Source organism: Phacochoerus africanus, chromosome 9, assembly GCF_016906955.1.
Source record: "Phacochoerus africanus isolate WHEZ1 chromosome 9, ROS_Pafr_v1, whole genome shotgun sequence".
NCBI classification, from domain to species: domain Eukaryota; kingdom Metazoa; phylum Chordata; class Mammalia; order Artiodactyla; family Suidae; genus Phacochoerus; species Phacochoerus africanus.
In genome coordinates, this window is record NC_062552.1 from 21,201,071 (window position 1) to 21,226,801 (window position 25,731).

At 42.2% G+C, this 25,731-nt stretch overlaps 5 protein-coding genes, 1 non-coding gene and 1 pseudogene across 7 annotated transcripts; 5 read left to right on the forward strand and 2 right to left on the reverse strand.

Moving 5' to 3' along the window:
• Window positions 1-1,555: 1,555 nt before the first annotated feature.
• On the reverse strand, window positions 1,556-11,989 carry LOC125136215 (histone H2B type 1-O-like). Its single transcript, XM_047796912.1, has 2 exons — window positions 11,549-11,989; window positions 1,556-3,718 (listed from the first exon to the last, which is right to left on the reverse strand). The coding sequence occupies exon 1, from the start codon at window positions 11,930-11,932 to the stop codon at window positions 11,552-11,554; it is 381 nt and encodes a 126-aa protein (XP_047652868.1). The 5' UTR covers window positions 11,933-11,989; the 3' UTR covers window positions 1,556-3,718; window positions 11,549-11,551.
• On the forward strand, window positions 3,316-3,754 carry LOC125136200 (40S ribosomal protein S23-like; annotated as a pseudogene).
• Window positions 11,990-12,222: 233 nt separating the features above from the next.
• On the forward strand, window positions 12,223-18,486 carry LOC125136203 (histone H2A type 1). Of its 2 annotated transcripts, XM_047796901.1 has the most exons (2): window positions 12,223-12,632; window positions 18,444-18,486. In XM_047796901.1, exons 1-2 carry the CDS (start codon window positions 12,261-12,263, stop codon window positions 18,456-18,458), a joined length of 387 nt encoding a protein of 128 aa, XP_047652857.1. In that variant the 5' UTR covers window positions 12,223-12,260; the 3' UTR covers window positions 18,459-18,486. The 2 variants fall into 2 exon arrangements, with proteins under 2 accessions (XP_047652857.1, XP_047652856.1); XM_047796900.1 differs by lacking the exon at window positions 18,444-18,486 and having other exon boundaries at window positions 12,223-12,857.
• Window positions 16,438-16,794, forward strand: LOC125136226 (histone H4). The gene has a single exon (XM_047796924.1). It carries the CDS (start codon window positions 16,448-16,450, stop codon window positions 16,757-16,759), a length of 312 nt encoding a protein of 103 aa, XP_047652880.1. The 5' UTR covers window positions 16,438-16,447; the 3' UTR covers window positions 16,760-16,794.
• LOC125136220 (histone H2B type 1-K) lies at window positions 16,972-17,776 on the reverse strand. Its single transcript, XM_047796916.1, has one exon. It carries the CDS (start codon window positions 17,745-17,747, stop codon window positions 17,367-17,369), a length of 381 nt encoding a protein of 126 aa, XP_047652872.1. The 5' UTR covers window positions 17,748-17,776; the 3' UTR covers window positions 16,972-17,366.
• Window positions 18,034-18,510, forward strand: LOC125136210 (histone H2A type 1-H). Its single transcript, XM_047796907.1, has one exon. The coding sequence runs from the start codon at window positions 18,072-18,074 to the stop codon at window positions 18,456-18,458; it is 387 nt and encodes a 128-aa protein (XP_047652863.1). The 5' UTR covers window positions 18,034-18,071; the 3' UTR covers window positions 18,459-18,510.
• A 6,956-nt stretch (window positions 18,511-25,466) lies between these two features.
• TRNAH-GUG (transfer RNA histidin (anticodon GUG)) lies at window positions 25,467-25,538 on the forward strand. Its single transcript has one exon. It is a non-coding gene; the product is annotated as a tRNA-His (tRNA).
• Window positions 25,539-25,731: the final 193 nt, after the last annotated feature.

Genomic DNA, 25,731 nt, shown 5'->3' on the forward strand with positions numbered 1-25,731 from the left:
CACTGCATCCCTGAGAACTTGGAAATGAAGACGTCTCATGTGAGGGGCACATGGAAAGGAGAGCGTGACTTTAAACGAATTGAAATTAAAATAAAGAAAAAAATGGATTGAAAATTGATCATAAGGAAACAATAAAGCAATAGTTTACCCCATTCTGAGATTGAAGTGTTTCTTTGTAATAATAGACACTACATACATATTCTTCATTCTATCACATTACTGCTAAAGTTCCCCAAACAGAATGGGTATCCTCTTTCCCTGAGGTACTCATATTTTTTGTTAATGTTCTTGACCTGCTAGGAAGCGACATCGTTGACTATGCATAAGATGAGACTCGTGGGAGTTCCTGTAGTGGCACAGTGGAAACAACTCCGACCAGCATCCATGAGGATTCAGGTTGGATCCCTGGCCTTGTTCAGTGGGCCGGGATCTGGCATTGCTGTGAGCTGTGGTATAGGCTGGCAGCTGCAGCTCCAACTCGACCCTCTAGCCTGAGAACTTCCATATGCTGAGAATTCGGCCCTAAAATGAAAGAAAAAGAGAGAGAGAAAGAGACTCTTATAAGCCAGAGTAGACCCTAGACAAGTTCTCCTGGGAGCAATTTGCAGGCATCATTTCCACTTGTGATTTCGACTTCTTGTTCCTTAACTGCAGACTTTTCATAACTAATTTCCAAAAGCTATATTGCAGTTTTTTCCTAATATATTTTAATATGACTGAAGGATTGAATGTTACTTCTATTTAAAAAAAATCTTTATTCAAGTATAAATAGTTAGCACACGATGAACTGCATGTATTTAAAGAGCACATTTTAATGAGATTGGTCATGTGTTTACACATGAAACCATGACCCCAATCAAGATAGTGACCTTATCATCCTTAAAGTTTCATTGTACCCTTTTGTAATTCTTTCCTCCTCCCCTCTCTGACCCCCATCCTCATGGGACAACTGATCCACACTTCGCATTTTCTAAAGTATAGCTTGTATCCTCTACAGTTTTGTACAAATATAATTCACTGTGTACTTTATTTTAATTGGCTCCTTCCATTCAGCATAATTATTTTGACATGAGCCCCACAACCTGGTGTTCAGTTTTTGCCTATGTCCTCCCCTTGGGTGTGAGTTGGACCTATGACTTACGTCTAGTTCATAGACTATGGCAAAGCTGATTGGACCATTCCTGTGACTATACTGAACTATACATTACTCGGTCTTGCTAGTAGTCCCACTCTAGAGAGTATCCTTGCTGGCTCCATGATGTAAACGGTCAAGGAGGGAAAGCCCACTTGGCAAGGAACTTCAGGCACCTATAAGAAGTGCAGGTAGCCCCTAGGAACTGAAAAATACTGCCAGCTAACAAGCAGCAAATAGCCTGTGCCTTCAGCCCTAATGCTGCAGGAATTCTGCCAACAAACTGAGTGAGCTTAGAAGTAGATTTTTCCACAATCAAGTGACGGTGTAGCAGAATATGCCACCCCAAAACACAGCTGTTTGGTATAAAGATTATTTTAAGTAGATTATTGTTGTGAGAGGAAAAAAAACAGACACAGGAGATACTTTAAAAACAGTAGAATTTACTCTTTGATGAGAACTTTTCATTTATAAGGGAGGCCTCCATTTGTAAGAGTGTCTCCCTCTGTGTACCAGGAAGAGAAACACTTATTAAGGGAGAAGATACCCACCTTAAATCTGCATATGAACCTTACCCTTGCTCACTATGTTTTTCCGGATAACCTCCTGTAACTGGCCTCCCCAACCTCCAACGTATTTTTGTCTTTAGCTGAAAATAGTATTTAATGTAGCAGCTTAGGCCATTTCAGGGATTTTTTTACTCGGTTTTTCTATCTCCCATGTATATACAAAGTGTGCATGTTATTGCAGGGGAGCAAAATCTGCCAGCCAATAATGGTCTTTGCGGCAAGGATTAATTTGGACTGATTATTTTTAAGAAACAACATTCAGTGAAGTTCCCCTCAGTGGCTTAGCGGTAATGAACCTGACTAGTATCCACGAGGACATAGGTTTGACACTTGACTTTGCTCAGGCGGTTAAGGAGCCCACGTTCTTGCCGAGACCTGTGGCGTAGGTTGCAGAGGCAGGTCGGATCCAGTGTTTCGGTTGCTGTGGCTGACAGCTGCAGCTCAGATTCGACACCTAGCCTGGGAACTTACATATGCCCCAGGAATGGCCCTAAAAAAAAGACTGAGAAAAAAGGAAAAAAAAAAACCACTCAGGAAGTTTTTCTTGTTGCCTTTCCCCTGAGTGAGCTGCCTAAAGAATTTAGATAACGAGCTTGTTTCAGAATAGAACTATCATGAGAGGTATCTCAGGCCACAGGGTCGCAAGAGCAGATTTAAATGAGGAGTTTAGGCTGGAGACAAGTTTGGCAGTAATTCAACCCTTCATTGGTTGGACTAGAGGAGATGCTCCATCTACTATGGCTAGAGGGGAAACTATGGGCAGTGAAAGAGTGATTAAAATTTTGGAAGGCAGGGAGTTCAAGAAAATCGGAGCAGAAGGAAAAAAAAGACTAGCCCAAAGTGAACACAGTTGTTTCGAATCAGAAGTCCCCAAGGTGGCGAAGGCAGAATGAGCTGAGACTGGTATGAGCAGCACCGCCCCTAGTGTTAGGTCCCTGTAACTGCAGGGGTGAAGTGGAAGCCTTGTGGGCTCCTGTGACGTCCTTAGACACCAGTGTTTATCTTCTGGGAGTAATGTTAATCCAGAAAATATTACTCTGAGGGAAGGGGGATTTGTCATTTCCTGTTAGCCTCAACCCCTGAAGCCAATTAGGCTGCCATGTCTTTCCTAACGGAATGGCCCTAAGTTCGAGATTCAGAGAGAGCAGGATATCTTGAAGGGACATACATAAAGCATCATTTACCTCGTTTGGCATATAAAAATAAAATAAAATAATGTATGTGCCAATAATCATCAATGAAAAGGTTCAGGAAGAAGAAGCAAGCTGAGTTTTAGCAAAACCAAAGGTTTTTGCATGGGAGAGAAAACTGGAAGTGCAACCAGAAAGAGCTCTCAGATAATATCAGGAAGTGGTGAGACTTTGTCTTTGATCTGCTGAATCATCCACCCAAGGAAGTAAAGCAAATTCTTTGAGGGTCTCCCATTTAACAAATGGAGCCAAGGAATATTATTTCATCCATTTTTTCAGAGACACCAGGCCCTGTTCTAGAAGTTGGGTATCCAGTAGCAATAGTGATTAAAATCGACCAAAACAGAAAAATACATCTCTCGAAAGACTTACATTTTGTTGAAGAGGGCAGTATGGTGAAGATAGTAAGCAAAAGTATCACTTTTGCTCAGGCCCGTGGCGCTGGCAGGATGGGCAAGTGTCACGGTCTTCATACTGCCAGGAAGCTTCATAGCCACTGACAGGACCATAAGTGGCACAATAAACAGTATAAGAAAGTTCATTTGGGCACAGCCCTGAAGGCCAGTCCTTTTGGAGGTGCTTCTCATGCCAAGGGAATTGTGCTTGAAAAAGTAGGGGTTGAAACTAAACAGCCAAATTCTGTCATCAGGGTTCAGCTAATCAAGAATGGCAAAAAAAATTACAGCCTTTGTACCCAATGATGGTTGTTTGAACTTCACTGAGGAAAATGATGACGTTCTGGTTGCTGGATTTGGTCACCAAGGTCATGCTGTTGGTGACATTCCTGGAGTCCAGGTTGTCCAAGTAGCCAATGTCTCTCTTCTGGCCTATATGAAGGCAAGAAGGAAAGACCAAGAGCATAAGTTTTGATGGTAAAAGCAGGATAGTAATAAATTCTCATATGCCAAAAAAAGTCTACAGCATGTCAGATCTTGGTACATATTAAGAAGAAAAGTATAGTAAATAGGAATAGGAAATTACATGGGGTGGCTCAATTATCAAAATGACAATCGGGTCTATGGGCTCCAGGCCTGAGTCCCACCTGGCCCTTGGCTAGAGGGGTCTCTCCTGTAGACCCCTTCGCCCCCTGGGGACCCACCGGTCTAAAAGGTCTATTTTGACCTGCAGTGACTGGGGACCATAATTGCAGGACACCATTTATGGGGTCAACCGGCCTATGGCAGCCTGTGTCTATAAGGGACTCTCATCGCCTGTGGGGGTCAGCCCCATCCCTAATGACCCATTTACAGGGTTTTCCTATAGAGACCACCCCCTTGGCCTCCAGAGGCTCTCAATAGTGGTGGTTCCCTTAGCAGGGACACAACTCTTGGACCTCCCTGGTCTACAAGGCCATGTCCCATCTGTAAATGTCACATGTGCAAGGTCTCAAGCCAGGTGGAAGGTCCTTTCCAGGCCTTTCCCACCCATCCAGACTGTAAGGGTCAGTGTGGGAGGTGATGACGGCCCTGGGCCGGGCTCTGGCTGCAGCTCTGGCTCTCTCTTTGGCTGTGCTGGGGCCACTGATCCATGAAGCCCAGGCAGGGGGCTGCAGGTAGGAGTAGAAAGTGCTTCCGGAGGCTTCAGGCTTTGTGACTTGTGGTACGGGCAACTAAAGCAGTGGCAATTGCCAGTGGCTCATCTGGGGTGAGTGGAGCCTCGTGGGCACTAATTCATTCATGTGTGCATGCATCCTTCTGCTCACCAGGTTCCCAGAGCCTGCTTCTGTTCCAGGCCCTTTGCTCTAAAATGCAGCTAATTTGGGCCCTAACTTGGAAGGCTGTGAAGTCTGGTGAGGTGGCTGCACTCAGACCCAGGTGGACAATTACAAGCCAGGAGCATTAGTGATGGGTAATCTGAGTAATTATTAGAAACTCGGGCTCTGAGCCCAACCACCTGGCTTCAAATTTGGGTTCCACTTTACTAACTGTGAATTTGGGCAGGCGGCTTCCTTTTTCTGATAATCCCCTACAAGTGGGGATAGTAATAGTACTCACCTCACAGGGCTGCTGGGATTAAATGAGAACAGGTATTTATTGTGGCTGGCACTTAGTAAATGCTCAATAAATGGCTTTAGAATTATTAAAGTTATTCTTTTTAAAAAGTAACTCAATAACAGCACTGTTTTCATTAAAAAAAAAAGACATGGAGTGGCTCAGCGGAAATGAATGACTAGTATCCATGAGGATGTAGGTTCAAACCCTGGTATAGCTAAGTGGGTTAGGGATCCAGCATTGCAGTGAGGTATGGTGTGGTTCACACACACAGCTTGGATCCCACATTGCTGTGGCTGTGGTATAAGCCGGCGGCTACAGTTCCAATTTGACCCCTAGCCTGTGAACCTCCATATGCCATGGATGTGGCCCTGAAAAAAAAAAATGACAATCAAAGAAGGCCTCACTGACAAGACAAATACTCACATTGGGACCTCAGTGTCCCTCTTTACAAAGCATGGAGGTCCCATCCCAGGAAGGGAACAGGAATTCAGCCACCCCAGAGCTTTACCCATCAGGTTCAGTCCCTGGGCAGCTAGTCAAATAGGCCCATGCGTCCTCTCAAAAACGACCATCAGGCTTATTTTAACAGAAGATGCAGCCAGTATAGGAACAGTTTGGCCTTAGGTTACCCTTCTCCAGTCACTGGCACAGATGCACCTTCTGAGAAGCTTCAGCCACTCTACGTTACGTACTAACAGGAAAGAGTTCCAAGCTAGATAATGAGAAAAGAAAGGGGCAGAATCTCAAGAGGAACATAGCCATTGGCCTTTGGATTTAAAGGGGACAAAGAGAATCCATATGTATAAATTTTCATTTGTATGAAGAAATTCCAGACAGATACACGGGAAACTAATAAACGTTGCTTTCTGTTATTGATGGGGACTGGCAGATGAGGGCTGTGTTTGAAGCAGGACAGCAATTATTAAACCCTAACAATGGGCAGCCTAAAAGAAACCTCAAAGCACAACCTTAGCTACAGTATCTCACAAGGCCACGAGATGGCGATAGCGTTTCTTGATTGTCAAGCCTGGGAGCTGAACAGAGGGGACCCTGGAGGCCATGAACTCCTCCCTGTGCAAATGACCTCTCTGTTCCCTAAGTTGAGGTGCTAGAATTTCTCTTTGCCAGCACTTGATCCCTCTCATTGTCACCCTTGATCAAAAGGGAATTATGTTCTCTAAGTGGGTTAAGTTTTTTAAAAGCTTGTATTTTGGGGGAGGTTAAGGGAGGCAAGGAAGGGATTAGGGACGTCTTGAAGTATACACAAAAGTACACAGAAGAGAATAACATACCTCCAAGGGCCTATCATTCATGCTTCAACAACTACCAATATCTTGCCTTGTTGTTTCATTATCCACAGTTACACTGAGGGGGAGGGTGACAGTGTAAAGAAATCATAAAAACGTCATTTCAATCATGAGGATTTTCACAAACTTGCTAACAGATACAGAGTTAAACAAAATACAATATTTTCTCACCTAAGAAAAAAGATTTTTAATGATTTGTAATATTATCCAATATCTGGTACTTAAAAAAAATCCTCAATGGCCTCAAAAAAAATTTTTTTTTACAATGATTTTGCCTGATTGGGATTCCAGTAGATTATGCAAAATGGCATTTGGTTGCTATGTCTTTAGAATCTATTTTAATGCTTAACGTTTAAACCAAATCTCCAACTTGCTCTTTGGAAAAGGAATTGAGAAACTATAATCTGGGTGATGGGAATTCTCATAGTCCATGGATTGTCATTGCTTGTAGACCTTTTCTGTGAAAAGGGTTAGGGAAAAATTGTTTTCTAAAAAAAAAAGGGGGGGATCATACCAAATACCGCTATTTTCCATTCAAATTTAAGCCAAAAGGGTTTTTGCTTAACAATTGAATATCTTTTATTCTGAAAATCTTAGTTTCTCATATGATAATTAATAACACATTTTCTCTATAGACAAACAGGAAAAAAAAAATCTTAACAATTTAATTGTTCTGCACTAGCTACCAGAAGGAAAGAGAGAAGACAGGTTTGAACCTACTAAAATTTGACCCCAGGTGATGTGAAGGTCAGATTTTAGTAGACATAGATTTTTCAACCTCATTTAAAATTGATACTCAAAAATATTCTGCCCTTTCCAAATTAAGAACAAAGAAATTCTGATGCTGCAAAATAGCTTAAAAAGAAAATACTTCCTCAAATGAAGTATAAATAGCACTATTATCTTTCTGGTTAGTACTTGGACGAGGGTTCCATCTCTGGCCTTGCTCAGTGGGTTAAGGCTCTGGCATTGCCATGAGCTGTAGGGTAGTCGCATAAGAGGCTCAGATCTGATGTTGCTGCAGCATTGCTGTGACTGTGGCTGTGGTGTAGGCCAGCAACTACAGCTCCAATTCAACCCCTAGCCTGGGAATTTCCATATGCCACTGTGGGTGTGGACTGAAAAAGACAGAAAGGAAGGAGGGAAGGAAGAAAGAAATCCTTTGGTACAGTGAGATAATTTCCTATCTTACCTCCTAAAAACTCTTAATGGTTTTCCTTTTACATTGAAGTGTCTTTTTTTTCCCTTATGGATAACCAATTGTCCTGCTAAATTTTTGAACAGCTTATCTTTTCTTCGCCTCTCTCATTTCTAAAGGTTCAGCAAAAAATTAGACGTGATCCTTGGATTTCTATCTAATTCAGTTGGTAACTGTGTCCCTCTCCGGGCAATATCACCCAGTAGTAAAGCTCTATGAGTCTTTTTTTAATCATTAATCATGTCCTATCTCATCACGAGTTTCTTCGATTTTTTTTTTTACAAGTTTGGTCCTCAAATAAATGTTAGAATTATCTTCCAAATTCCCAAATTAGGATTTTGACTGAAATTTCCTGATTTGGTCAGCCCTCCTTTAGATACTAAAATTTCTGAAAATAAAATAAACACAGTAGAGTGAGCTTTGAGATGTAAGGATGGAAAATAAAACACTGCCAAGTTGGTTATTAAGCAAATTGCAGAGTTTACTGCTCCTTTTCTACCTCTTAGTTCTTTAACAAGTGTATTTTGACAATGGGAGAAATTATACTGATTCTTTGTCACTGTTCAGCACATATACAACATCTGATTGAACAGGACTCTAATAATGTGCCAAACTCCTAGCTGAGTCTCCCGATAATGGATAAGGCTGTTTCTTTATTAACGAAGGATGTGGTACATATTAAGACGCTAAGTCCCATCGATATTTTGCATTGCCTTACCTTTTCTCTATAATGCATTGTTAAAAAGAAAAAAAAAAACTGGTGAGATACGAGGTATATAGTCAACAAATCCACAGATATTCTTTTTTAGGGCCGCACCCATGGCATATGGAAGTTCTCAGGCTATGGGTGAAATCAGAGAAAGCTGCCAACCTACACCACAGTCACAGCAACGCAAGATCTGAGCCTCGCCTGCGATCTACACCACAGCTCACAGCAATGCTGTATCCTTAACCAGCTGAGTGAGGCCAGGGATCCAACCGAAATCTCATGGGTCCTAGCCAGTTCCTTAACCGCTGAGCCACAAAGGGAACTCCCCGAAGATATTCTTGATAGCAACAGCATAATAGAAAGTGAAGCACATCTAAATCAAGAATAAGTATCTATCTCAGTGAGGGAAAATCTCTGCTTCATCCATAAGTGGCTCGTAGGGCCACTAATCCTTTGACAGGGCATCTCTGTTAACTTCTGAGGGAATAGGTATCTTGTTTCAATAACCACTGTACATTAGTTTTTAAAAACAATTGTGTGCAGTAAGGAAAGGAAATATAATCATTTAATTTACCTGGAAAAAAAGTTCTTTACAGTGGGTTCATCTAAGGCAATGGTCAAGGAATTATTCTGGTTTGTGACCTCTGGGGAAGACCTGGCAATTAGTTCTAATTATTCTGAGCAACAAAAATCACAATGTACATTTTTTCAAATGGCATACTATGTTAGTTTAGCTTTGAACCACTTTTTCTTAAGCTCATTAGCAATGAGTTAAATTGATAGCATTTAGTTTCTCAAGCAAAGGAGTAAATCCTCCCCTTATTCATAATGGGATTCTAGCAAGGTTCAAGCAACCCAAAAGATGAAACTTTATTTACCTGGTTTATTTATCTCTTAGGCAGTTTAAGTTCTTTTTTCTTTTTTTTTCTTTTTAGGCCTATACTGAAGCATATGGAATTTCCCAAGCTAGGGGGTCTATTCGGAGCTGCAGCTGCTGGCCTTACACCATAGCCACAGCAAAGCCGGATCCCACTGAGTGAGGCCAGGGATTGAACCCACATCCTCAGGGATATTAGTCAGGGTCGTTACCGCTAAGCAGCAACGGGAACTCCGAAGGTTTAATTTTCTGAGTAATAGGTGAGTTGGCTGGGACATTTTCAACTTCGTAGTTTTCAAAAATTTTATCTTTACAAATTTTCATCTGAGGATAGACGATTGCCTTCTTTCCAATCCCTTTCCTTTTTCCACAAATTTTATTCTGATTTTTATATCCTATAAGGGAAAGAAACAATCAAAAAAAGTATTAAGCTTTGAAATTTTCATCTAATTATTTGGATTAATGGAGACGGGGCTCATGTGACAGGCGACACAACAAGAGATAATTATTTACAGGACTCCGTTACCATTAGTGTGGGATGAAGATGACGTCAGAAAAGAACTTTCACTCTTCCTTTAGTTCTCATGTCATAATGAGGGTACATTCTTTATATGAAAATATACAACAAACCAGTTAGTAGCAACTCAAATAGATATACAAGAATCTATGGAGGCTGTTTCCAAATGATGGACAAACTTAGAAAAACTCAAAAAAGGGAAGAAATTTCAGAGAGCAGCCAAGAGTGAAGTGGGCCTTGAAATATGGGTAGGCTTGAGTCAACAAAGGGAAAGAGTATATTTGACCAAGGGATTTCACAAAATATTAATTGCTTTTAGACATCACTACCATGCTAAATCTAGATCCACTTTAGATAAACTAGGTAATTTATTTACATAAATTAAACTCGTTTAAAATTACTACCTAAACCAAAAAAAACAGCTATAGTGGAAGCTTCTAAATGCTTTATGGATCCTGGCTTTTTACCTAAAAGAGACATGGAATTTGGAACAGCTATAATCTAGAGAAGCATGACTGCTTGTTTGGTGTCAGCTTCTTGTTTATGACAACCTGAATGATGTGGGATTTAGTTTCCTTCACCCGTTCCGGGCAAAGTCAAAATAGGATTTGAAATGCCAACCAAAGGAACTTTAAAATAGAATCTGATTTTTGTTTCAGAATAAAGCCTGAGACAAATGCCCTCAGGCTTCTCTGCCTTCATTAGACCCCACAGAGTCAGGTTTCCGTTGCCACTGGGCCTCTGACCACCAGTGCCAAATAGGTGGAAACAAAAGTTTTAGGCGAAGGGGAAAAAATAGCTTTTTTGCTTTGCTGGCAAAGGAGGCCACAGCAGACTAATGCTTTAAAGGCTGTGTTCCCTCCTTTGAGCGAGAACAGATGGTTTGATAGTTTGGGAGTGGAAAATAGGGCCACAGATTAAAATCAGAGTAGGTGAAAGCTTGTATTACTCTTCAAAGCTGGTGTTTTTGGCCCCTGGGACTGGTTCTAGTAGTCTTGAAATGAAGAAGGCTTCATCAAGAAGTTAACACCTTCCATTTGTTGGGGATTTTAGTTCTGCAGAACTTAAAAGATATTGTTCCATGCACTCCTGGAGGAGAAACCAGGACCCTGCCCCAAGGCTGCGCTATAGTTTCTCCATTGTTCCTCCATTGTCTCTGCATCCTCTCCCTGTCTTGACTAGCGACGGTTTCAACCTGCCCTTTGGAAACCCCTGAAGGTCAAGGCTGAAGCCTATTCCCCTGCAGCAAAGAAATGGGGACGCAGAAAGGCTTTTGCGCACAGTAGCCCCTTAGGGCCGGGCTCGGTTTCATTTCGTCTTTTAACGTCTCCCATTATACGGATATAGAGCAAGTGGAAATCAATATTCTAATTAGAAATAAAAGTGTTTCTACTCCTCAAGCTGAAAATTACATTTCTTCCTCGTCAAAGAGAAATTCGAGAATAGAAAATCTCACTCTGGAGAGGGAAAAAAAAAAGAATGAAAAGCAGAATGGTCTACACAAAATCTTTTACTCAAGGAACTTGTGTGCGCTGGTCTAAGAGAGGCGGAAAGGGGATCCTTTCAGCGCACAGAAACCCCTTAGTTTCCGGGATGCCGGCAACCAGACAGGCCGTGGAGAAGGGCGGCGCTGATCGCGGCAAATTTAACTGCCGGCGCCAACCTCTGCACCCGGGTAGGTAGGACTCCAACTCTGTCCGACAAGTTACGGGAAGTTTTTGATTTTACTTCCACTACTTAGCCGTAAAATCTATCAGAACTGATAGCTGAGCCCTTTTAAATATACTTAAATTCCTAAATAACCGTGAAAAGCTCAGGATGAGGTTACACAAGGAGCTCGAGCTTTGCCAACGTCAGATAACGTTACTCCTGTTAGTGGTCTGTTGTTATTTTGGGGACAGGAAGTTCTTTAAGACTGTTCAATAAATTGTTCTGCTCGGCGACTAAATACCAAAATTACAAACGCCCAGCGCAAAAGTAAAAAGCACCAGCTCTCTTTCTGAAAGTGTGGGTGGCTCTTAAAAGAGCCGTTAGGATCGTTAGCAACCAACTCACTGTTTACTTGGCACTGGTGTATTTGGTGACAGCCTTGGTGCCCTCGGACACGGCGTGCTTGGCCAGCTCCCCGGGCAGCAGCAGGCGCACGGCAGTCTGGATCTCCCGGGACGTGATGGTCGAGCGCTTGTTGTAATGCGCCAAGCGGGACGCCTCGCCAGCGATGCGTTCGAAAATGTCATTAACGAACGAATTCATGATGCCCATAGCCTTGGAGGAAATGCCGGTGTCCGGGTGGACTTGCTTCAGCACCTTGTACACGTAGATGGAGTAACTCTCCTTGCGACTGCGCTTGCGCTTCTTGCCGTCTTTCTTCTGCGCCTTGGTCACAGCCTTTTTGGAGCCCTTCTTCGGAGCTGGTGCGGACTTTGCTGGGTCAGGCATAACTAAAAGCAGCTAATAATGCCTCCAGGAAAAAGGAAAACCGCTATGACGAAGACACAATGTGTCCTTTTTATATAGAATCTCTTATGCAAATAAGGTGATTAGCTAAAGACTTTGTCTGATTGGTGGCTAATCAAGTAAAACGTCCGGAATTAGTTCTGCCCAATCAGAACGCAAGAGTCCCAAACTCGCGTTTTCATTGGTTGAATTAAGCCACAATGCTAACCAATGACACGCATTCTTCTTCGCGCCCAATAAGGGTTATAAAAAGTGCCGCGCCTGGACTTTCGCTTTGCTAACTACCGCAAGTGAAGCTGCTGTCGCTATAATGTCTGGAAGAGGCAAACAGGGAGGCAAAGCTCGTGCCAAGGCCAAGACCCGCTCCTCGCGGGCCGGGCTCCAGTTCCCGGTGGGTCGAGTGCACCGCCTGCTCCGCAAGGGCAACTATGCCGAGCGGGTCGGCGCCGGCGCGCCCGTGTACCTGGCGGCGGTGCTGGAGTACCTGACGGCCGAGATCCTGGAGCTGGCGGGCAACGCGGCCCGCGACAACAAGAAGACGCGCATCATCCCGCGCCACTTGCAGCTGGCCATCCGCAACGACGAGGAGCTCAACAAGCTGCTGGGCAAGGTCACTATCGCTCAGGGCGGTGTCTTGCCCAACATCCAAGCGGTGCTGCTGCCCAAGAAGACTGAGAGCCACCACAAGGCCAAGGGCAAGTAATGGCCTAGATTTTGGCGACACGCATCAACCGAAACCAAAGGCTCTTTTCAGAGCCACCCACATTTTCTGGAAAAGAACTTAACATCTATCTTGTTTGGGAAAATGAAAAGAGATTTAATGTGAAAATTTCCTTCCTTAATCTCTAGTTTGTTCAAGTCGAAGTGTGGTAAAAGGCTTCATATTTAAATTAAAAAGTAAAATGACTTCAGAGTGACCCATTAGGTTCATCGGCTGTGGAAAGACGGGCAGCTGAGTGGGGCGGGGAGTAGAGACTATTTCTAGGGCGGCTTGTAAACTGTTTACTACAAATGAGCGGCTTTAAACAAATTCTCGACTCGGGAGGCCAGAAGTTCAAAACCTAAGTGCTGCTAGGGTTCCTGCTGGAGTCTTGAGGGAGGAATCATTCTGTACTTGACAGCTTCTGGTGGTTGCCAGCAATTCCTTGGTTTGTGGCAGCATATCTTCAATTTCCCACCTTCCCAGTGTGTCTCTCTGTCCTCTTAGGGATAGCCAGCGGTCGTTAGGTTTGGGGCCCACACCATATCCGGTTGAAACGGTGGCATACGTGAAACATTTAAGCAAAGACAAGTTTCAGGAAGTTAAATCAAGTTTAAGACCAAGAATTTATAAGGAAAATAAAGCACAGAGAAAGCAAGGGTAGAAAGTGAGTTCATAATCAGAGGTCAGGTCATGTAGGACTACAATCATGTAGGATTTTATATGCCATGATATAAGTTTGCAAATCATTCTAAGAGTTTTGAACAGAGGAATGGCATAACGTGATTTACAGTTCTTCAAAAGTTCATTAAGGCAGCTATATGGTGAATACAATGTTTAGAAGTAATATAAATTAGAAGGTGATTGCAGTGGTCTTTTTGAGAGATTATGGTGGTTTGGCCTAAATTGGAGACAATAGACAATAGGTAAGGATACATTTTGCAGATATAACCAATATTTTGCTGACAGATTTGATATGTTGTGTGTAGGAGAGAAGAAAATAATTTACTCTTCTGAATTCTCGTCTGAGACTCCCTATAATAAAGGACAAACTAACAGGAGGAAAACAACCAAAATTGTTTTAACATAAATACCTCATGTATACATGAGAGATACTTAAGGGAAATGAGTAAACTCAAGATGGCTCAAGCTATCACCTTACCTACCATCCTTGGCTAAAGACAAAAGAAAGATGTATGAGGGTATTTGGGGGGGCCTGCGGACAGACATGGTGGGTGCCAGCAGAGAGAGAACAGTTAGTTATCAGTTTCTGATAAATTATCAGAAAAAAGCTTGGTAAAGAAAGGTAAGATTTGCTATGCAGATCAAAATTGGTGCCTTCTCCCATAAGATTCTTTAGTGATTTAGAATCACCCTTCTCTTCCTAGTATGGAAATGGAAACAAATGGAGCATTCCTCTAGAAATGTGTCTCTTAGAAAAAATGTTCTATTGTTTTCAGAGATTTTCCTATCTATGCTGTTACTCAAAAATAATTCAAAATTACCCTATGACAAAGAGGCATAGTTTGGGGTGGCATATTTAGCTACCACTCAACTGTGAAAGAACACAAAGATACAAAGAATGATATTTGATTTGAGCTAAGTTTATCTAGACATGTTAAGTCAGTTACTAGGTTAGAAAACAGCCCACATAGCACCATATTTTTATAAAATAATATACTGTATTTTATATAATAAACACTGTCTATTAATTTCAAGAATTATAAAGAATCTGACGAAGTTCAGCTGTCCATCCATTGCTAACCTTATAATCACTAGCTGTTATGCAAAAACTCATGAAATCTTATAGGGAGGGAAGCTAGTAGTTGGTGGGAATTTAACTGATTTTTAAAGCAGAAATGGGTCAGTAAAATATACTCCATTTAACTGTTAGGAAAATATAATCAAAAACAAAAGAAGAAAAAATTATTGAATAAACTTAATCCCTATTTAGGATACCATTCTCAATATAGGCAATCTTTTTAAAGTGATTCCAGAGAGAGAAAGAAATCTAATCTCACTCAAAACAGGTAAGTGACATTAGGAAGGAAACCAGGAAATAGAGCACTATTTCTTTGCCGATTACATTCCAAAGAGAAAATTCTAAGTTCCTTGGAGAAACATTCCTGAGTTGAGAAGCTGGCAAAGGGCTTAAAAGCCATTAAAAGGATTTACCTACCTTTGAAAAGGAAAAAGAAAGAAATTTTTAAGGACAAAAAGGAAAAGAAAGGGACTCTCAGGGAGAATTAAAGCTATTATTTTCAATTTGCTTTGAAATGAACTTGTTGAATTAACCTATGTACCCACTTTATAAAATATACTGAATTTTGTTCCTGTTGGTTTAATCCGTTTTTTTAAAGTTTTATTTATTTTACAAAATCTATAGTTTACTTTGAAAATACTGTAATACAACCTTACTAAAACTTTCTTTTTTTTAATTGTTATTTCACCAAAACTAACGTTCTTGAAAATAAATGATTTCAAGAAAATCATTGAATGACAAGGGTGTTACATGCTAATGCTGAAAGAAGTGACTAAAATTTCTAAATTTAAGCAATAGTAAAATTGTCTGTATATTTTAAAAATTAAGTATATACAAGCAAGAATGTTTGAAATATATCATTCTTTTAATAAAGGTGTCTTAGAAAGACAGAAATATACTTTCTTTTCCCTGCATTTGAATTTTCTACTTGCTCACTGATGACAAATTGCTATTCTAATTAATGAATTTTTAAAAATTAAATTATATATTACCTAGGAAAAATTGAGACATTTAAAAACCTGGATTCTGTATTTTTCAGGTTAAGAGTACATAGTATTTAAAAAACAAGTTTACACTAATAAATGTATCAATTTAATTCAGTTTTTACCAAGGGTACTAAAAGAATTTTTTTGTTGCAGCTAGTTAAAATGATTTGTTTTTCAAGAATGGTATAATAAGAGAAATTATTTGAAAGAAAAAATTATGAGGTAGGAATTCACTGCCAAATACTAAAATATTTTTCAACATTACAAATAATTAAAAACCTTAAGCACTACACATAGACTGATCAGCAGAACAATAAAAACTCAAGAAATAATTTTAAGTGAAGGATGTAGGATCAACTAAGTTTCTCAAATCAGTGGAGAAAATATTTAATATGTTATACTGATCATACACCTGGTTAATTTTTTAAAAGTTAATTCTCTATACAAGAAATCAAGTTTGGATTGTTAACAGAGTTTAAAAAATTTTTAATGGTTCTATTCATTATCAGTAAAATAATGGGAACTGTTATGGAAAATGAAAATTGATACCCATTTGGTGGAAGAGAATATGGCAATATACCCGGAAAATCTTAAAATTTTCTATTATCCCATCTTGTTCTATTTCTAGAAAGTTAGTATATTCCCCCCATAATATCAAGGAGAAAAACGTCACAAACTGGCCTAATCTTATGCAAATACTGTTAGAAAAAGAAAATACCGTATATAGGTAGAGAATCAGAATACTTTATTCTCTGTGCTATTTTATGTATCAATACAATATTAAAGTTCTGTTTTTTCATGAGGGTAAGGATCGAAACACAACTAATGAGAAAAGGAGGGGAAAAGAGACTAGGTATTGAGGAAACAAAAGAATTAACTGAAAAAGAACAAAAAGGAATAGCACCTCCCTGGGTTCCTTTTTAGGTCCCCTCCCCCAATGCAGAGGAATTCCCGCCACAGCTTTTCAGTTTTCAATCTGGTCCGCAGAAGATACTTTTAAATGGAAGCTCCAGCAGCTAACAGCACTTTAGCTCGCTGGTTTCCTCAAGATGTCTGGCCGCGGAAAGGGTGGAAAGGGCCTAGGCAAAGGGGGCGCCAAACGCCACCGCAAAGTTCTCCGAGATAACATCCAGGGCATCACCAAGCCCGCCATCCGGCGCCTGGCCCGGCGTGGCGGCGTCAAGCGCATCTCCGGCCTCATCTACGAGGAGACCCGCGGGGTGCTGAAGGTGTTCCTGGAGAACGTGATCCGGGACGCCGTCACCTACACCGAGCACGCCAAGCGCAAGACCGTCACCGCCATGGACGTGGTCTACGCGCTCAAGCGCCAGGGCCGCACCCTCTACGGCTTTGGCGGCTAAAAGGAAACCTGGGATCCTGATTATTTGCTTTAAAAGGCCCTTTTTAGGGCCCCCAAGCTATCATGGAAAGGGCTGAAGTGACTATCTGGGGTAGGCTAGCGTTTTCCCATTTTCAATGGGTCATTAAGTGGTGTTCTCGGGTTTAAGTGGGGTGTGGCGTGGAAAATACCTATTGACCTTGGATAACCCCCCCCCCCCCCCCCGTTAAGTAAATGCGGGTTAGAATTGTCTGCTTACAAGCAGAGAGGTCCCTGCAATGTAGAAGACCTTCTTCCATGTCAGGAACTAAAGGAATGACCACATTTTTACATTTTTACAAAATCTTCCCCAGTCTTTTTGTTGAGCCCTGCAGACTATTTCGGCGGGCCGGGAAGTCGGGGTATTGTGCCACCCCAAATGGAGTCTGGGAAAAACTTGAAATGCTGGGCAAAAGAACAAGTGCACCAGCGCCTCGAATTTGAGTCCACCTAATACAACAGGATTCATTTTCACGCCAACAAGTTTAAACCTAGATTCAATGTGTACTTGCAGCTCTGTTACTGGCAATTTAGTGGCTCTTAAAAGAGCCTTTGGGCTTAAGCTTAAAAATACTCACTACTTAGTAAATTTACTTGGCACTGGTGTATTTGGTGACAGCCTTGGTGCCCTCGGACACGGCGTGCTTGGCCAGCTCCCCGGGCAGCAGCAACCGCACGGCCGTCTGGATCTCCCGGGACGTGATGGTTGAGCGCTTGTTGTAATGCGCCAGCCGCGACGCTTCGCCCGCGATACGCTCGAAGATGTCATTGACGAACGAGTTCATGATGCCCATGGCCTTGGAAGAGATGCCTGTGTCAGGGTGGACCTGTTTCAACACCTTGTACACGTACACCGAGTAGCTCTCCTTGCGGCTGCGCTTGCGCTTCTTGCCGTCCTTCTTCTGCGCCTTGGTCACGGCCTTCTTAGAGCCCTTTTTCGGGGCGGGAGCAGACTTCGCTGGTTCCGGCATGATTCTGAGACCTCAAAACCTTCTTCACAAAAACGTAGCGAAAAGTAAGCACGCTCTAAAGTGCCCTTCTTATATAGAACATTTGATGCAAATTAGGCGACTTCCAACTCCTTGTCTCATTGGCGGCTGTTCGAGATAATATCAGGAATTTCTTCTGCCCAATCAGAACGCAAGAGTCCCAAACTCGCGTTTTCATTGGTTGAATTAAGCCACAATGCTAACCAATGACACGCATTCTTCTTCGCGCCCAATAAGGGTTATAAAAAGTGCCGCGCCTGGACTTTCGCTTTGCTAACTACCGCAAGTGAAGCTGCTGTCGCTATAATGTCTGGAAGAGGCAAACAGGGAGGCAAAGCTCGTGCCAAGGCCAAGACCCGCTCCTCGCGGGCCGGGCTCCAGTTCCCGGTGGGTCGAGTGCACCGCCTGCTCCGCAAGGGCAACTATGCCGAGCGGGTCGGCGCCGGCGCGCCCGTGTACCTGGCGGCGGTGCTGGAGTACCTGACGGCCGAGATCCTGGAGCTGGCGGGCAACGCGGCCCGCGACAACAAGAAGACGCGCATCATCCCGCGCCACTTGCAGCTGGCCATCCGCAACGACGAGGAGCTCAACAAGCTGCTGGGCAAGGTCACTATCGCTCAGGGCGGTGTCTTGCCCAACATCCAAGCGGTGCTGCTGCCCAAGAAGACTGAGAGCCACCACAAAGCCAAATGAGGGATGAGGTCAGAAAAAGCTAGGAAACAAAGGCTCTTTTCAGAGCCACTTACACTTTCAGAAAAAGCTGCTACACATAATCAGCTGTGTTTTTGCCGAGGCATCAGCGCGCTTCTCAGTTTTGGGCGGGAGTAGAGAAATTGCAGTGGTGACTTCAAGAATGTAGCCTAAACTGAAAGGACTTCTTAGAAACCGACAAAGTATTGTATGTCCAGGAAAGTTTTGTTCAGAAGTTGGGAGGTGGAACAGCTTTGAAGGAACATTCTGATTAAGTGACCTAAGTAAGGCAGTTTTTTTTCAAACGATGAAAACTTTCAGGTCTACTCAGCCATTTATACTCTTTAGAGTTTAATTCTAGTGGGAGTTTGTTGACTAAAATCCATGCAGAATATCCTAAGTCTTCAGTAAATTCTTAGCCGTATTATATTCACTTAATGCATTCTTAAAGTTAGTAACTCGATACAACAGTTAATGCAACCTAGAAAGTTCTACCTCCCTGCAAGTAGGTGCGGGAGCCATAAACGTGTAAATATGTGGTATGTAAGGTGATATATGTCCTGTAAAGTACATAGAGAAGCCATAGCATATAATGGGGATTCCTATTTTAGATATAATAGAGAAGCCACTTTAAGGATGTTAGGTGGCCTGACATAAACTGAAAAAAAAAAAAAAAGAGAGATTTGGGTAGAAAGGAGTATTGTCAAGTCGGAGGAACCGATAATGAAAAAGTCTTAAGGCAGAAAAATTTGGGTGTGTAAACTGATGTGTATAAGCAATAGCAATCAGGCTCAAAATCCTTATTTCTGAGATGATGAAATTTGATAATACAGATTAGTTAGATAGAAAAAGCTTTAAAACCCAACCCACTTTTTTAAGGACACCATAAAAATTATTGACTTTATTATGTGGTTCAAAAACAGGAAGATTTAAGAGAATATAGTTCATAATTCAATCCAGGACTCATTTGCACCTCCTAGTCGTTGCTTGCAGAAGCCCTGCTGAATGAAATGATAAAATGCCAGCTACCCCAGAAAAAAAATTATAGTGGTATAGTCCTATAGGTTGGGTTCTCTGGAAGCAGAAGCTGAGATGGACTTTGGGGTGCAAGATGTTTATTAGGGGCCAATTTGTGTGAAGGGAGGGAGGAACTAGGATTGGACAGAGGAGAAGGTCAAATCATAATACAGGCCAGACAAATAATGTGGGAAGCAATGGAGTTTATGTGGCCTGTCAGGGTTGCCTCACATTGGGTGAAAATATCCCTGGATCAGCCTTTATTTCCCCCACTTTGTTCTGCCACTGATGTGGACTGCCCTGAGGAAAGGGGTGCCTTGAGTAGGGTGGAGCTGTGCAACTCCAAAGACTGAAGGAGCTGAGAGCTGCTGATCTACAAATTGCACTCTGCCCTTGGGCAGCAAGCCCTTGATGGGAGCTCTGGATACTGCATTTCCATGTCTATGACAGACATTAAGGTGAATATAAATATCAACGTTGAGTAATGTCTGTGACGGTATTTGTAAAACTGACTTGAGTATACATAGGTGGTGTTATTTCTTTACTTTCATGGGGGAATTTAAAGGAGATATGTGGGGGTTTTTTAAGAGATATAAGAGAACTTTCTAAAAATCTTTACTAATTTCATATGTTCTTTAAAGAGTTTTAGATGCCTCAATCATTGCAAATGGAAGGTGCTATAAAAACAGCTATAAGAAATATGAGTGGATCTTCCACTGGCCTTCTCTCCAGATCCAAGCAATCACTTCACTTACCCAGTCCTGGGAAATAATCCAGTTTTGTACCATAATGTGAAAGTTTCAAAGCTTCAGAATGAATAGTTGAGGCCCCAGAAGGAGAGGAAAAAGAATGAGCCTTCAAAGAAAACATGGAAGAGCTACTCAGTTCAGACCACTTACGGGCCACATATATAACATGAATGCATTTGAGATGGGTATCATAGCAATTACAATTTAGAAAAGAAATGCTGGGAGTTCCCTGGTAGTCTAGCGGTTAAGGACTCGGCATTGTCTGTGTGTTGTCTGTGTTAAGGATTCTCTCCTCTGTTAGCTGTGGCTCAGGTTTGATCCCTAGCCCAGGGAACTTCCACATACCGGGGGCATGACCAAAAAAAGTAAAGAAAAGAAATGCTATGGGACTGAATGTTTGAGTTCTCCTCTCCCCCATTTACATATTGAAATCCTATCCCCCCAATGTGATGGTATTTGGAGGACAGGCAGGTAGACTCCTCACAGTGGGCTTCACAATTTTATAAGAGGAAGAGACCAGAATCTCTGCACCCAGTCCTGGAACCCACAAAAAAGAAATCATGTGAGCACACAGAGATGGCAGCACCTACAAATCAGGAAGCAGACCTTCCTTGGCGCCTTGATCTTGGATTTCCCAGATTCCAGAACTGTGAGAAATATGTTTAAGCCCCCCCCCCCGGTCTATAATTTTTGTCATAGAGGCCCAAACTGAGTAAGACAAGAAAGCACAATATAATTCAATCAGATTCTCAGTCTGTAAGAGATAAGTAAAGCTATAAATCAAGACATTATCTCCCTCAACACAGATCCCACACATGACTATCTCTTAACTATCTGGTTTTATGGACTTTGGTTTAAGGTGTGTAAATACTTGAGTAGGAATTGTCAACTAAAAAAAAATATGCACAACTTAAAGTTGAGAGTTAAGGTTTTTGGGGGGCAAAAAGGCCTGTAGCCTGAGGGGGCTGCATTTCAGACAGCCCTGAAATACCACTCCGGAGAGGCAGAGGGAAATGTCAGTATGTATGTGATTTTGGTGAAGGGGGAGGTACATGCAACCAAGCACACCTTTTTATAGATGATAGCTTCTAGTCTCGTGAAGGTTACGACTAGTCACCAGGAGCAGGGGTCACTATGAAGGATTTTGGTGCTTTTCTAGATATGAGGAGAAGCGAGAATTGGGCTCATAAAATCTTCTGAAAATATTGATCTTAAAACCTGTTCTGCCAGTCTTCCCAGAGGACAGAGTGCCTCACTCCCGATTTCCATCCACCCTGCGCTCTTTTCAGACACATCTGCAGTGTCTCATAATTCAATCCATGTAGAGGCAGATGGCAAGTGCCAAACTCCGGGTCACAGAATGTTAAAGGGCTATGCTGAAAAATTTGTACATGGACAATTGTGCGATCACTGATTTGTTGGGGAAAGAGACTGATTGATACCCACAGATAATTCATCATTTCTATCAGGTTATTTAGAGCCTCCTTCATGGTAGAAGCCCTCTGGTGGTCATTCGGGTGTAACACATAGTATTGACTGTCCATTTATATCACACTCAAGACACACATGATAACAATTTTCTACTCACATTTTTCATGTCCTTCACTAGCTGGCTAACTCATTAGTCACTGACTATAAATTAGTAAAGATATATATAGACTTCCTTTTCTTGCATCAGGCCAGATTCCCTGCCATAGGAAGTGGACAACCAGATGTACCATCCAAAATTCTGCTGACATGGAGGATTTCTTTGCATTATTCTCTCTTAAAGCTTCCCATCTCTAAGTGGAGGTGTAACTTGTAGTGCACAACTATCCAGTTCTACAGTATTAAAATGCTCTGTAAGGCCAATCAAAACAGGCACATAATTGTTAACCCTTTGTTAACTGGTCAGAGTTTACCAAGAGGTTATGAAAGAGTTGAAGGAGAGGCAGCAAAGCAGTAGGAACAGATAGCACAGGAGTTTGAGCATTATGCATACCATTCAGGCATCTCAGATCTGGTCTGTCTATAGAATTTTATTTTAAAATGAAATTCTACTGTGAGTATCCATCTTCGTAATTTAATAGATCATAGAACACTCAGTTTCTGGTGAATAGTTGGGGGCACATATTTACTTGCTGTCCCATTGTCAGGTGTTCAATAACTAAAATGGCTCAGTAGATGTCAGCAACTACTTTTCAAATAAATAATAGTTGTCATCAGAATAATATTTGGCCTTATTCTAAATCCCCAGATATGATACTCATCATGAGCTTTTTGAGTCTCCTTAGAGCATGTCTGTCTGCCATGTATAACACCAGACCAGTGGCTCTTATGTGTCATAATACCCAAGTGGCAGGGCATGGACTTCACGATGGGGTCCATGGAAAGCTAACAGAGCTTGCAAATTATCCAAGAGCTGCTGAGGGTAGCATGATGGAATATGGTACACATTGCCTTGGGGAAATATGACCATAAACTGAAGGACAGTAGTGTCAGTAGCTCAAAGTAAGTGAGAGCGAAAGAACATTTATTTCAGGTGAAAGAAATAAAAGCTGGTAGGAAAGATCCTACAGAGATTGGGGTGAGGGGAGGTTGGGGGAAACCCACCTGCGGCATGTGAAAGTTCTCGGGCCTGGGATCTAACCCAAGCCACAGCAGCAACCCAAGCCACCACAGTGACAAGACTGGATCCTTAACCTGTTGAACCACAAGCGACCTCCAAGACACTTTTTTTAAAGTTATTTTATTGAAGTATAATTGACTTAAAATATTGTCTTAATTTTAGGTGTACAGCAAGGTAAATCAATTATACATATATCCACTCTTTTTTCCCATATAGGTTATTATAGAATATTGAATAGATTTCCCTGTGCTATACAGTAGGTCCTATTTTTTAAAATAATATAGGAAAGAGAGAGGGAAGTGTTTCTGAAGTTATGCCCCTGAGTAAGAGAGAGAGTTAAGTTTTAAATTTATTTATTTATTTATTTTGGTCTTTTTGCCATTTCTTAGGCTGTTCCCACAGCATATGGAGATTCCCAGGCTAGGTGTTGAATAGGAGCTGTAGCTACCGGCCTACTTTAGAGCTATAGCAACATGGGATCCGGGCCACTTCTGCAACCTATACCACAGCTCACGGCAATGCCGGATCCTTAACCCACTGAGCAAGGCCAGGGACCAAACCTTCAACCTTTGTTCCTAGTCGGATTCATTAACCACTGTGCCATGACAAGAACTCCCTAAATTTATTTTTTAAAGAAAATTTATGAAAGTCAGAATTAGAAAAGTTCATGGCATTGATAAACATACAGCTGGGAGGTTGCATTAGGCCACTCTGTCCCTTATCCTCCTCAGAATCACTGTAGTAAATGTGTCAGACAAAAATGTGTCAGATAAAAAGCACAAGAAAAAAGGCTATTTTCTAGGCCTGTGCCACATCAAGGACTAGCATATAGGATTAGCTTTTCTCTCGTATAGAGAAACACATGGAAATCAATCCAAAAACATCACAGCAGAAAATGCCTAAAAGCACTTGTGTCCACAGCACCTTTCTAAATAGAGTGAGGGGGAGTCCCTGAGTGAAAGAAAAGAAGGAAAGGTCCAGCTGGGAAGGGCCTGAGACCGAAGCAGCCCCCATTCCCCTGTCTGGGCTGCATTTCCTTTCCTTCAACTTAACTGAGCTCATTTCCTTGAGGATAAGAAAATCCCTAGGTCTCTTCTCTAACTGAATTAATACAGGGAAGCAAATAATTCTTCAGCAAACCTGCTGGTAATTAGGATGGCTTTGTGTGATCGAGAAGAAAGCAGATAAAGAAAATCGCAGAAAATTAAAGACATCGTTTTGACTCTGCTGAGAAGCTTCCTAGGGACAGCTGCTGAAGTAATTCAGACGCCCTTTGATTTCATTATCTGTCACTTCTTTCCACCCACAGCCCTAATCTGAGAATCATCCTCATACAAAATAAAGTTATGTGCTTGGCCACAAACTTGGGGGAAGTTGCTTGCATAAAGCATTGGACTGGAACCTCTGTGCATTCATTCATTCTGCAACCCAACAACATTCATAAAGAGCTTGCCAACTGTGGAGGCCTGGTGACAAACAGGACAGTTACCTCTTTCTGGAGCAGAGTGGGCGAGGAAAGAGAGGAAGGAAATTAACATTAATTTTAAAAAGACACCAGTAACTAAGACATCATAAGAAACTGATAAAGGGGCATTGAAGGAAAAGTAAAAAAAAAAGGATCATGGAACAGAGAAAAGAAAATTTGACCAGGACGAGGAGGAATCCGTTGTGTGGAGGGGGCCAGTCAGGAAAAGCTTCGGGATGAATTCAGCGGAGAGCTGAAGCTTGAATGAAATTTAACCAGGTAAAGAGAAAAAGTGAAATCCATTCTGTATCAAGGAAAGAGCACATCCAGGACCCTGACTCTCGAAGGCAAATTCACAGAGCTGTCTGCGAGGGGGTAGGGGTGGCACATAAAGCTTCCAGGCCAAGAAGAAGCAGGATCCTCTCTCCCCCACTGACCACCTAGGTCAACTGGAAAAAAAGAAGTTTCAGTGAGGTCTGAGCATCTTAAAACAATAAACATTTTCTGACAGTTTCAAGTGGGCGGGCTGAGTCTGGGTACCCAGTCAGGATAGTGGCACGTCTGTTCCCCTGAACTCACTTCTGGCACCTGATACGATGCCAGGTTCTACACCAAGCACCCGGAGATTCTGACTATTTTAGCCAAAAATGACCCGGTAGGGTTCGATTCGAACGAACACTCTCTCCATTCCTCCACGGTTTTGTTTTGTTTTGTTTTGTTTTGTTTTGTTTTGTTTTGTTTTGTTTTTGCTGGGGAGCGGGGGGCACGCCCACGACATATGTCGGCCATGGTTCTAACTCAAGCCACTGCTGTGACAACGCCAGATCCTTCACCCGCTGCGCCACCGCAGAATCCCAGGACCATCCTTTTTAAAACTAAGCAAGAGACCCGCATGGATTGGGAGTGAAAGCGAGTAGAGAGTTTGAAAGTGTTACCAATCCCAGGAGAGGAACAGCCTTGTTGGGAAAATTCCACACAGTGAGGCAAGTTTTGTTCCTTTGGCTTGTTTGCCAGGACCAAAATATTGGGAAGTGAAGGAGCAGAATAAGGCAGTAAATTAAGAAGGCACTTTTAAATTAGGATGGAAACACGAGGTGCCTGTTTCTCTGGATGACGCAAGTTCCAGAGAAGAGAGCAGAGGGAGGAGCAAAGGCAGAGGCGCTCCGCCGTCTGCCGTGATCGTATAGTGGTTAGTACTCTGCGTTGTGGCCGCAGCAACCTCGGTTCGAATCCGAGTCACGGCAAGATCTTAAGCCCTTCTGCACACTTTGCGTGTGGTTTTTTGTTTTTGTTTTAACACTGTGGGGGCCGGTCAAACAGAAGGTGTCCATGGTTTTTGTTTTTCTCCAATGTTATTCTTCTCCACCATAGCCAAGCCCCACATTCCTGCTGGCATTGGCTGGAAGTCCCAAAGAAGAAACTGAGGCAATAAACAAT